The sequence below is a fragment of the Mastomys coucha genome, unplaced genomic scaffold (genome assembly GCF_008632895.1).
Source record: "Mastomys coucha isolate ucsf_1 unplaced genomic scaffold, UCSF_Mcou_1 pScaffold5, whole genome shotgun sequence".
NCBI lineage: Eukaryota > Metazoa > Chordata > Mammalia > Rodentia > Muridae > Mastomys > Mastomys coucha.
In genome coordinates, this window is record NW_022196911.1 from 26,179,545 (window position 1) to 26,191,867 (window position 12,323).

Genomic DNA, 12,323 nt, shown 5'->3' on the forward strand with positions numbered 1-12,323 from the left:
TTAATGTTGTAGCATCTGCCTTGAAGGTTCTTCAAGTTATTGAGCACATAACTCCTGGTACTCGTAGTATGCTGCTGCATGGGATCATGGGTAGCCTTCCTCTGTGGGTGAACATTGTTCTTAGAGCTTGCTAATATGAGACAAAGGGTTTTAAGTTACAAAAACTAAGTTGGTATCATCCATTATCTCCCTAAAGGGCAGCAATCCTCACCATTTTCCAAACCTGTTTATACACAAGCATAAGCACACATATTCCAAGTACAACGGCGAATACATGGCTCGTTTATTTTCCTTTTTTTCCTGTTATTATTATTATTATTATTATTATTGAAATAGAGTTTCTCTATGTAGCCCCAACTATCCTGGAGTTCACTCTGTAGACCAAGCTGGGCTACTCAGATCACCTGCTTCTGCCTCTCTGTGTGTTGGGGTTTAAAGGTGTGCCACCATGGAAAGGTCTCTGCTCATTTTCCTCTGTATGTTATGTCTTTGTCTTGAACAGGTTCAACCCCACTCTAAGACAGGTTTCCTGTGTAGCTCTGGCTGTCTTGGAACTCACTCTGTAGACCAGGCTGCCCTCAAACTCAAGAGATTTGCCTGCCTCTGCCACCTGAGTACTGGGACTAAAGGCACGGGCCACCACTGTTAGCCACCTTGTTCTTTTTAATGGCTGCAGTGAATTCCAGGAGATGAGCATACTATGTCTCCTGTTAAGGACAGGTTTGGGTTTTTTTGGTTTTGGTTTTGGTTTTGGTTTTTTCAGTCTTTTTGGGCTGTGAAAATGGTTTGGCACTTGCTCTGCCAGCATGAGACCCTTGCTGTGGAATTCGCAGCACTTATGTAAAAAGTCTGGCTTGGCTGTGTTGTGTGTAGTAATGCCATCACTGACTGATAGAGATGGCTGATCCTGAGAGCTCCCTGGTCAGCCAGCCTAGCCTGAAGGAGCAAGCTTCTGATTCAGTGAGAGACCCTGACTCCAGGCAGTAAGGTGAAGATAAAGGAGGATACTTCACATTTTGCCCTGACCTCTACCTGCACTTGTAGGCAATGTACCCATGCCCCAACACTACCACCAACTAAAACAGAAACCACATAAACTGCACATGTCCTTCCTGGAAATTATTCTTTTATAGACTATTTGTAGGAACTAACTAATCATGTGGTTGAGTCTGAAGGCTTCTGATCATATTTTAAACAGACTAATTTTTAGTCTTTTTTTTGTTGTTGTTGTTGTTTTGAGACAGGGTTTTTCTGTATAGCTCTGGCTGTCCTGGAACTCACTCTGTAGACCAGGCTGGCCTTGAACTCAGAAACCTGCCTGCCTCTGCCTCCCAAGTGCTGGGATGAAAGGCAGGCTATTGGCAAGAAGCTGTATCTGACAGTTTTACTGTGCAAGGTGTTATAGGGAACAAACATGTTTTTCTCTTTCCAGAGCTGTTTGGATCCACCTTTCAGAGAATTCATCTCCCGTGCCTGACTTTTTCTTGAATTGTTTCTTTCCTTATAGACTTGAAAGAATTATTTATATAAGTTTAAAAGTAAGATTTTTAGACCAGGAGTGGTGAATGTCTTTAATCCCAGCACTCTGGATGCAGAGGCAGGCACATATCTCTGAGTCCCAGGCCAGCCTGGTTTATTACATACAGATTAGTCAGAGCCACATGGTAAGATCCTGTCTGAAAATAATGAAAAAAAAAAAAATCCTTTTGTCACAGTAGGTAGCCACTTTGCTATTTCTGTGTAGTTTTTGTCATATTTTTATGTTTTCAGTCTAGTCCCTTGTGGTTTCTGAGTTTTCTTATCTGTAAGGCCTTCTGTTCCGGGAGATATTGATGTTACTTTGCTGTTTTGAGTCAGGGTTTAACTCTGTATTCCAGGGTGGCTTGGGATTTACTGTGTAGAATAGACTAGCCTTAAACTGGTGGCACCTACCTTCTCTGCTCGTGAAGTGGTAGGATTGCAAGTGAGCACTCCTAGGCCCTGTCTTTTCCAAGATTTTTTAACAAGAGGCAACTCTTAGGTTTCTCTTTAGAACATTTATTGTCTTGTTTTAAAATTAACTTATTTACTTAAGACAGGGTTCCAGTATGTATCCCTGGCTGCCTGGAGTTAGACCACACTGGTCTAGAACTCACAGAGATCCTCTTCCTCCTTCTGTCTTCTCAGTGCTGGGATTAAAGGTGTGCACTGTCCCTCTCTGCTTTACAATTTATTTATCTCGATGTAAGGCTCAGGTTCCTAAGAGCTGGCATAGTGTGTACTTTCCAAGAGTTAAGTGTGTGCCTCTTGCTTGTCTCTAGAGTTCTGTGTGGCCATATGGTTGTTGGATTTCCTTGGATGTTGTCCCTCAAAAGCCAACACAATTCAGTTTTCTATATGGCTATATCATCTTACTGAGCAATTCACATCACCTTTACCTATACTACATTCCAGTGTTTATTTTTTAAATTTTATTCTTTGATGCAAAGTCTCATGCAGCCAAGGATGACCTCCAGCTTTCAGCTTCAGAGTGCTGGGTTTACAGGCATCTGCCATAGCGTGCTTCTGTGTGGTTCTGGGCATGCTGAGCAAGTGCTGTGCCTTCTCAGCTACGTTCCTCGCCCCCTTGCTTTTCTCATTCAATGGCTTCTTTACATGCAAGTCTCAGGCCTTTTTGTGCTATCCTTGCTACAGGCAGAATTCACCACTTTCTGCCTTGTTTCCTCTTCAGTAGTGTCCTGAGAAAAGCTGATTATTTTTCACTGGAAACGCAATGTCAACTGTGTTAGGCTCTACCCTTAAACTTGTTTTGTTGTTGTAGATGGAGGTAGAGGCAGCTTTCTTTCATCATAGTTTTTAAAGCTAGAACATTTATTGTATGACTGTTGAAACTCTCAAGGTGAATTCAGCTGCCCTCTTGGGTTCTGGTGTGGTTCTTTCAAAAAATTCATTTCAGAATCTGCAACAGATAATTTTTATTTTCTTGAGACCCGGACTTACTCCTGGTTGGCCTAGAAATACTGTGCATCAGGTTGGCCTCAGATTCAGACATGTGCCTACCTCTGCCTTCCAGGTGCTGGGATAAAGGCATGTGCCACCATGGCTGCCAGTAGATGTCATCCTTAGGTACTTCCTTTGCCCTGTCCAGGGCTGTATTTTGTCTCTTGGTCTTGTCACTCCGGGTTAGCCTTTCTCTTGTGCTGGGTAGCCTAGGCACCTTTGCCACAGGCTACCTCCAGGTAGGACTCAGCAGACACTACTTGTGTTGCTGTGACCCTCTGTAAACAATGACATTTCGTTCACCATCCTGCTTCTGCCTCTGAGACCAAAGAGGGCTGCTGTAGCTTTTCAAAATGTTCTGATTAATGTGGGAGAAAAAAAAATCTTCCTGCTGAATATTCCCATTCAAGAAAATAGTGCGTTTTCCCCAGTGGTGAGCATGGACCCCCAGGCCTTGTGCACGCAGCAACACTGAACGGTGTCCTTGCTTCTGTACCATCCTTTTCTCCCGTGCTCGTATTTTGGGTTTTTCCCTGGATGATTATTTTGTATTTTTTTTTAGAGTTCTTTCTATTTATTTGTTTTTTTTTTTTAAAGGTATTTTTACTTTATGTTTGTGGTGTTTTGCTTGCATGTATGCCTGTGCACCACTAGTATGCAGTGTTCATGGAGGCTAGAGGTGTTCATCAGATCATCTGTAACTGGAGCTACAGATGTTGCCCGCCATGTAGCACAGTTGGGAATTGAATCCAAGTCCTCTCAAAGAGCAGCCAGTGCTCTTAATAGCTGAGCCATGTCTCCAACCCCTATTTTTAGATTTATTTATTTATTTATTTTTGAGACAATGTCTTATTGTATTGTTCTGACTGGCCTAGAACTCACTGTGTAGATCAGACTGGCCTCAAACTCACTTAGATCTGTCTGCCTCTACCTCCTGAAAACTGAGATTAAAGGCACACTCAACTACGCCTGATTATTTTAAATGTATGTGTACATCTATACATATATGTGCGTGCGTGTGTGCATGTGCATAGGCCAGAAGTTGACATTTGGATGCCTTTCCCAATCACTTTGTTGCTTATTATTTTTTTTAAGATTTATTTTATTTATATGAGTACACGGTACACACACCAGAAAAGGGCATTGGATCCCATTACAGATGGTGTGAGCCACCATGTGATTGCTGTGATTGGGAATTGAACTCAGGACCTCTGGAAGAGCAGTCAGTGTTCTTAAGTACTGAGCCATCTCGCCAGCTCCCTGTTGCTTATTTTTTTTTTTAAAACAGGCTCACACTGAACTTGCATTAATGCTTTGGCTAGACTGGAGGCTCTGCAATTCACTTGTTTGCAACCCCCATTACTAGGGCTATAAGCACATGCTACTACGTCTGGTGTTTTTAGTGGATGCTGGGGAGTCCAAACTCAGGTTTTCATACTTGCACATAGGCACTTTGCCCCCAGAGCCACCTCCTTAGCCCCTGGGTTTTGTTTTTGTTTTTGTTTTTGTTGGTTTTTTTTTTTTTTGGAGACAGGGTCTCTGTGTCATCTGGCTATCCTAGAACATGCCATGTAGATCCTGGTTGACCTTGGATTTGCAGCACTTCTTCTGCCCCTGCTTCCTAAGTGCTGAGATTATAGGCATATGCCACCTCATCACATGGTTTTCTGTTTGTTTTTTTATTTCAAGACAGGGTTTCTCTGTGTAGCCTTGGTTGTCCTGGCACTCTTGCTGTAGACCAGGCTGGCCTTGAACTCAGAGATCCACCTGCTTTTGCCTCCTGAGCTCTGAGATTAAAGGCGTGTACTACCATGCCCACCTTATCATGTGTTTTTTTTTTTTTAAACCATAATGTTTTAGTAAAAAATTGTTTGTATATGAAGACTATAGTATGTACATTTAAAAATTATTTTCTCTTATCTCATTACTATTACACACTAAGGGTGTTTATGTGCATATCTCCTGTACATATAATTATGTATATATAAGTTTTTTTGTAAGAAAATTAACAGCCACAGCTAGGCATGGCAGCCACATTTGTAATCCCAACACTGTAATCTCCAACATTTAGGAGATAGATTAGGATAGATTAGGAGTTGAAGTCTAGCCTCAGCTATATAGAGAGAGGGGCTGGCCCTAGCTATATAGTGAGATCCTGGTCTCAACCCCTCCTCAAAAGAGTAGCACTTTGTTATAACTTCTTGGAGCCATATTATAATTTTCCCCTATGCTTCAGATAGAACCTGGTTGGTCTCATACATGCTAAGTACTGACACTGAGCTACATGGGTCCTTGACCCCTGAGCATATTTACTATGGTATCATAAATATCACATGAGATTTGCCAGTTTAATCATTTGAAGTGTATGACTCAGTGGTATTAACTGCATTCTTTCCACTGTGAAGCATCACCATTACATATTTCTAAAACTTTGATCCCCTGAAGTTAAGTTCTGTAATAAGAATTGATGACTCCCCCACCTGCTCCTAGCCATGGTTAATGCCCAGTTGACTGTGTGTCCTATGATTTTGCTATCATGGGTTTTCATAGAAGTAATGCTCGACACTCTGGATTAGACTTACTGTGTCCAGCCTAATATTTTCAAGATGTACGAATGTTTGTTCCTCTTTGTAGCTGAATAATAATGGTGTGGACAGTGCAAGTGGTGGGTTTTAATAGCTCTACAGTCCTGTGTGTGGAACATTCTTAGCCATTCTTCTTTTGTCTCATTCAGATAAACCACGTAGCAGATACGCTGTCAACAACACTGGTGAACATGTTGATGACCAGGATGGTGACTCCAGGTAAGGGCTTGACAACCATTCTGGGCAAGAGGCTGGTTCTCTTTCTAGGCCTGGGCAGAGCTCCACCCTCCTGTTGACCCAGATGTTTGTCCCTCTGAGAAATCTGGTGCCCTCTCCATATAGTGAGTGCTCTTAGGAAGTGCATAGCTGGGATTGCACTGCTAGCCCCTGACTGGCTCAGATTTCACTGTGTAGATACCGGAGTCAGAGGATGGATGAGGCATGTCATGTGGTGCATTTCTCTCCAATGAGAGGATCTTATAGGAAGGCATATCCTTTGCTGTTCTCAGACCTGCTTCCTTAGCACATGCCCAGTAGTGAGATGCAGGTACTCAGGTGCAGTACAGCCTGGGGGCAGTGGGAGCTGGGGCTGCTCCTTCCTGTGTTGATCTCATCTGTGTGTAGGAAGACAGTCAAGGTCTACATTTATAAGCAGCACTGCTGCTGCCTTATGTTCATTTGAAAGGTTAGTAAGAGGCAGCATAGGTCTAGATACAGGAGAGAAGATTGCGATGTCCTTGCCTGCAGCCCCTGAAATACAGACAGGGCCTGTGGGGGTAAAGGGTAGGGCTTCCAGCTTTGCAGTGGTGGCGTACAACTTTATTCCCAGTACTTGGGAAGCAGAAGCAGGCAGATCCCTGTGAGTTTGAGGCCAGCCTGGTCTATAGAGTGAGTTCCAAGCCAGCCAGGGCTACACAGAGAAACCCTGTTTCAAAAAGACCATTAAAAAAAAAAAAAAGGGTAGGGCTTCTGTCCCAGGAGAAGGCTGCTGAGGTCTTTGCTGTGTAGTGAGTCAGCACTGTGGCAGATCTTTGAAAAGGCACCATGTCCACCACTCTGATTTACAGTGCCAAAAGTGTGTGGGGTTTTGCTTGCTTGTTTGTTTTTGTTTTATTTCATCTCAGGTACTGGGATGACAGACCTGTGCCACTATGTCCGCTTTTATATGGTACTGGGGTTCGATCCCCAGGACTATATACATGCTAGTCATCAATGACACAGGCAACCATGTTGATCCATGAGTCTCATCTCAGTTCTTAAAGTATGTTTTTATCCTCTCCTGTGAACATGGTAGAAGTGAGGGGGAGGGTGGTAGGTCAGGGTGGCTAGGGATAGAAAATTGCTGGTCCTATTAGAGGAGTGCAGTTTTTCCTTTAAGGATAGTGGCTTGAAACACATGTGTCACAGGCACATAAAAAGCTTTTGTTCCCCTGCTGCTTGTGGTGGTGCCTGCTGTAATAATAGCACTTGGAAGATGGACATAGGGATGACTAAGAATTTAAGGCTAGCTTCAGCTCTTAGCTAGTGGTGAGGCCAGCCTGGGTTACAAGAGACTGTCTCAAAACAACAAAATCAAACCGAATCCTTTGCTGCTGTATACTGGGCAGGTGTGTCTTATTTTCTGTCTGTGTCACAGATCACTATGGAACAACTGCCCTCACGTTTACCTCCTACCAAGATTCACTGGAGTGTAGTCTCTGCATAAGCTTTTTTTTTTTTTTTTTTTTTTTTTTTTTTTTTTTTTTTTTTCTTTCTTTCTCCTCTTTTTCAAGACAGGGTTTCCTGTATAGCCCTGGCTGTTCTGGAACTCTCTGTATACCAGGCTGGCCTTGAACTCACTGAGATCTACCTGCCTCTGCCTTCTGAGTGCTGGCATCAAAGGTCACCATGCAGCCATGTTTAGCTTTGAACAATCTTCCATTTCTAGGTCTGACCACAGCATCAAATTCCTGCAATGAATTTCAGAGTCTTACAAAGATGTTTTCTCAGGACTCCATCTCAGTATTGAACATAATAAAACCAACTAGAAAACCTTGGGATGAGAGTGTTTTTGTCGTACGTTCTTCAGTTGAACTTGAGACTTACTTCACTTGGTGATTTTAACTTTATAGCATCTGCCGACCCCTGTCCCACATGATTACAAGATGTAGAAGAATTCCCATTGGGCCTCAGTTCTCTGCCAGTCCTGTTACAACTCCCCAGCTCAGAGCTTCTTCTCAAGCAGGGCAGTGCTGCAGCACAATCCACTCTCAATCCCAAAGGTGCTGCCTTCCTGGGACCTGCAGGATTTTCCTGCTTGTCAACTTCCCAGGTAGAAACTTAGCTGAGTGGGGCTGTCTGCCTTTTGTAATTAAGGACCGAACTGTGCTATTCAGTCAGGATTGTAGACACTGGCCAGTATGGCTATTTACACAGAAATACGTGGATTCTCAGCCCTTCATAAACTAAGCATGGTGGTGAATTTCTGTAATCCCAGAACTCAAGTGGGTCAAGATCAAGGCCATCCTTGGCTACACAGTGGATTTGTGGTTTACTTAGGACATGAGAGTCCCCGTCTCAGAAAAAAAAAAAAAAACAAAGTAAGCAAAACCAACCAGTCAACAAACAAACATCTCTAAAATTAAAAAAGAATCCAGCTTCTTAGTCCTAACTCCCTCACTTCAGCTGCTCAGTGACTACCAAATTATATATGCACTCTTGGAATGTAGCCATCCCGGTGAAAAGTCCTGTCTGTTGGATGGCCCATTGTGGCTGAGCTGCCAGGATGCTGAGGGAAGTCTGTTAACCTCTCAGCCTCTGTGCTCTATAATCTGATGACTGTAAGTGTGGAGCTGCTAGGCAAGGGCACTCTTGCTACATATTTCTCTTACATGGGTCTTTGGCCATGTATTTCTTGGTGAGAGCAAGCTGGCGAGCCACAGTAGGTCTTCAAGGTAGGGTCCTTATGCAGCTTTTATGGTTGCTTGGGAAGTGCATGTTCTAGAGTAAAATGCTCTTCACAGGAACATAGAACATTAAAGTACTAAACGTCTAAATCAGATAGTACAGAAACCCCAGTGTTCTGACAGAAGTGTGCTTGCTTTTACTGTGAGCTCTGTACCAGCTGGGGTAGAAGCTCAGGCGGTGAGTGTGCAGGTGCTCCTCGCTGTTGCAAGGTCTGGGCCTGGATGATATTCGTGGCACCATAGTTCAGAAGGCTGTTCTGTTTGGGCATCATATTTGTTCTCACACAAATAAGAACCCTGCTGTCAGGAAGATGAGGTAGTAGGGTCTGCTTCTCCGATGTCCTGAATTCTGAACAGTGACTCTCATTCTCTCCTGGCCTGTACTTATGTGTGAGGAGTTGAGCTTTAGTGAGAAAAAAGTCCCCTGGTAAGTGTTCATCTGGGGTATGTGTATCTTTTTTCTCACCTGGTAAGTCATATCATTCAGCTAATACTTTATAATGCTGCTTCTGCTAGATTTTAATACTGTTTTTATAAAACAACCTTGTAACTTTACGTGGTTTTAAAGAAAGAATGTTTTGTTTGGTCTTGATGGTCCTGTTCCCATTTCAGCAAGCCATGTCCTCCAACCGATGAGCAATTGGTTGCAGGGTAAGATCAAGATCTCTCCACTCCTTTTCTGTCTTGATTCCGGCTGCCTTTTCTTCTTGTAATTGTGCTTACTGCCTAATTTCTCTCAATGTTGAAGAATGACTAACGAGGTGCATAGGCTCTAGCTTGGAATCCTCCCTGCCTCTCAAGAGCCCAGAGTTCCCCACAGCCTCTGCCCTTTTCCCACCCAGAATTATTTAGCTATTTCGTACTTCTCTGAGAACCTAAAGCATGACTGGCTGGCACCAGAGAGATTTCTGGACCAAGTATGCTGTGCAACCCCTCCCCAAGTGGGAGCTAGCAGTCCCATGATACTGGGCCAACATGTGGGCTTCTCATCTCCTGTCCTACTGCACAGCAGGGGCTCAAGATTACTGCTCCTTGTGTTTAGTTTTGAGAGAGGCAGAGGGAGACAGACAGACAGACAGACTGTCAGTATTAACAGCATTTGAGTGTTTGAGTGTTTAGTTAGATACCCAGGAGTAGAAGGAACCAAGTAGTGCGAAAGTACTAAACGTCTAAATCAGATAGTACAGAAACCCCAGTGTTCTGACAGAAGTGTGCTTGCTTCTACTGTGACCTCCGTACCGTACTTTTAGTCCCTATGAAGGTTGATATTGAACGTTTGTAAGCTGCACTGACTTGTCCCCCTAGCAGTTCTACTTGTGTGGGCCATGGCTACACATACAGTATGTGTGAGCGTCCATCAACAGGCAGGTTGAGAGGCTGGAGAGAGGGGATGTGGTTAAGAACACATGTTCTTCTGTTGGACCTGGGTTCAATTCCCAGTACCCACAGGGCAGCTAACAACTATCTTTAACTGTACTTCCGGGGGATCCAGTGCCTTCTTCAAGGCCCTTTTCCATGGGCCTCTGGCACATACCTGGTGCACATACATACACACAGGTAAAAGTATTCATACACATTTAAAAAGAGGGCAGGTTGAGGGTATAGAATAGAACTCCTTTCTTGTCTTTTTCCTCTCTGTCCCTGGGTAACCCCACTCCAGAATGTTTTATTAAAAATAGAATCCTTGAATTCTCTAACTAGGAAAACTAGGAATTCTCTAACTATTCTTTCAAAATAAAAAGAAATTAAAGCAAGGAAGTAAATCCTGGCCTACTTTTCAACTGGGCTGTTATATCTTGCTACATATGTTTTTCTTGGATGTTCAAGTTAGAAATGTTTAGTTTTTGTAGCAGGTGTTTCATTGTCTTATTTTACACTTACTAGGTTTTCAAATGATTTTTGTAAATTTTGGAAACAGTAAACCTTGTCCCTTGTAATTTGCTAAGTATAAGTTATACCCCTTCCCTAGTCTCAGATTACTTTGTCTTTGTGTACATTACATCATCAAACACTATGTGAAGTCCATGACCAAACAGGTATCTTTCATCATAAATGTGCAGTGTTGAGAGTGGCATACAGCTCAGACCTGCTCATAGTAACAAAATGGCCAGCTACACAGGGGCTTCCTAGGATAGCCACTTAAGGCATCATGGCCTAACTTCAGCAGTACATATCCATCTATGCGTCAGGCCTCTTAGAGGAGAAAGATTTGATTTTGTTCCTTCAAGGGCATATTTGAGTTTTGGTATTTATAGATGGATTTTTGGTATTCATGGAATACCATTGCTTGCCTTTGGGCATCCTGTAGCCAAAGCTGAAGCGTGTCTGTGGCTCTTAATGACAGAGGGGGAGCTTTTAGTGGAGATTTTTGACTGTCAAGAAGACGTGATCTGCATTGGTTAAGGTCATTCTCCCATCTGCTACTTTTGTATATTAACTTGTTGAATGGTACAGTGTCTGATGCTCCTTATGTAGAAATGTTCTAAAATGCTGGCTGAATCAGAGCCTGAGTGTTTGGTAGGTTTTAGTATCCTGGATTTTCTTCCAAATCAGTGTGTCTTTCAGACAGGTGGGACGGGCAGAATGTTACATAGGTTTTTTTGAAGAAAACCTACAAAATGCGCTTGTCTAATATGTTGAGTCTTCCATGTTCTAATATCCCAGACATTAATGTTCCAGGGAAGGGAGGACTAAGGATTTGTCTGGATGTCCTACAGGTCCCAGAATTTTAGTGCTAAGACTAGTTCTAGAAGGTTTGATTAAACCTGCACTGCAGAGGGTAAGCAAGCTCCTTGTGACCAACTCTCTGCATCTGGTTTATTTGGGGCCCGGAAGCCCTGTGGCAGCCAGGGGATGGATCCTGCTAGTTTTGCAGGAAAACAGCACAAGCCCTCCTGGCCGTAGCAGCCTGGAGCATTCTCATGGGCATGGGTAGAAGTGGGAGAATTGCACAGCTGCTTGCCTTGCATGTTGACCATAGCCAGGCTCCTGTTCCACAACCGCCTCCAGGTCACTGATCCTACAGCCCTGCTTTGTGTAGGGTGGCCTGGAATGAGTGCCCGCATAGACACTTGCTGTCCCAGTGTCGTTTGCTGCTTTGGAGCCACAGCAGCTGTTTGAAGCTGGCCTTCCTTTTTCGTGCAATGGAGGAGTTATGATGTAGTCTGTCTCCCTTCCCCCACTGAGAATGTCTCCAGAAGAAACAGACCTTAGTCCCACATGGTCTCTTTCAGGACCGTAAGGGTCTCCCTGCCCAGGACAGACTGTGATCCTGATAGTGCTGGAGCTGTCTTCCCCAAACCACCCTATCTAGATATTAAGAAAGCATTCAGTAGTAGATAGGTGAGTATAGGTGCTCTCTCCCTTTAGGGCCAGATCAGAAACAGTGCCTGTGTGTCTACAGTGGAGGCCCCCAGTCCCTGGTATCTGAGATAAGATGTATCACCAGGCCCCAGAGCTCTCCTCCCTGCAGACAACTCACTTATCCAGAGCCCCAGACTGGGAGGACTAGGTTTGCCAATAGGGAGACAGATGTACAGATGGCTGTTGGAAAGGGTGAGCTCCCACACCCCAGCCATTCCCACTTCTCCATGACACTTGTTTCTGTGCATCCCATGTTCCTGTAACACAGTGCATCTGCATGCCTCGTACAAAATTCCCTCAATAAGAACTGGGAAGTTAAAGTGTTCAGGGTAAGGGGAGGGCTGTGCAGCCCTGCTGAAAGGGATGTAGTTAGCATACTGCATGCATCCTGGAGCTCTGTCCTCTGGTCCTTTTAGTGGCCCTGTTGTGAAGAAGGGATTGGGGTCACGGA

At 43.9% G+C, this 12,323-nt stretch overlaps 1 protein-coding gene across 3 annotated transcripts in view; it reads left to right on the forward strand.

Moving 5' to 3' along the window:
- The window catches only part of Nprl3 (NPR3 like, GATOR1 complex subunit), a 37,689-nt gene that overhangs the window by 698 nt on the left and 24,668 nt on the right, over window positions 1-12,323 (forward strand). The window contains exons 2-3 of one of the 3 annotated variants that reach the window (XM_031352091.1): window positions 5,714-5,783; window positions 9,122-9,160. In XM_031352091.1, the coding sequence (XP_031207951.1) occupies window positions 5,714-5,783; window positions 9,122-9,160 (109 nt within the window). Of the gene's footprint in view, window positions 1-5,713; window positions 5,784-9,121; window positions 9,161-11,623; window positions 12,202-12,323 lie in introns of those variants that run through there. The other 2 variants (XM_031352092.1, XM_031352093.1) reach the window with 2 other exon arrangements.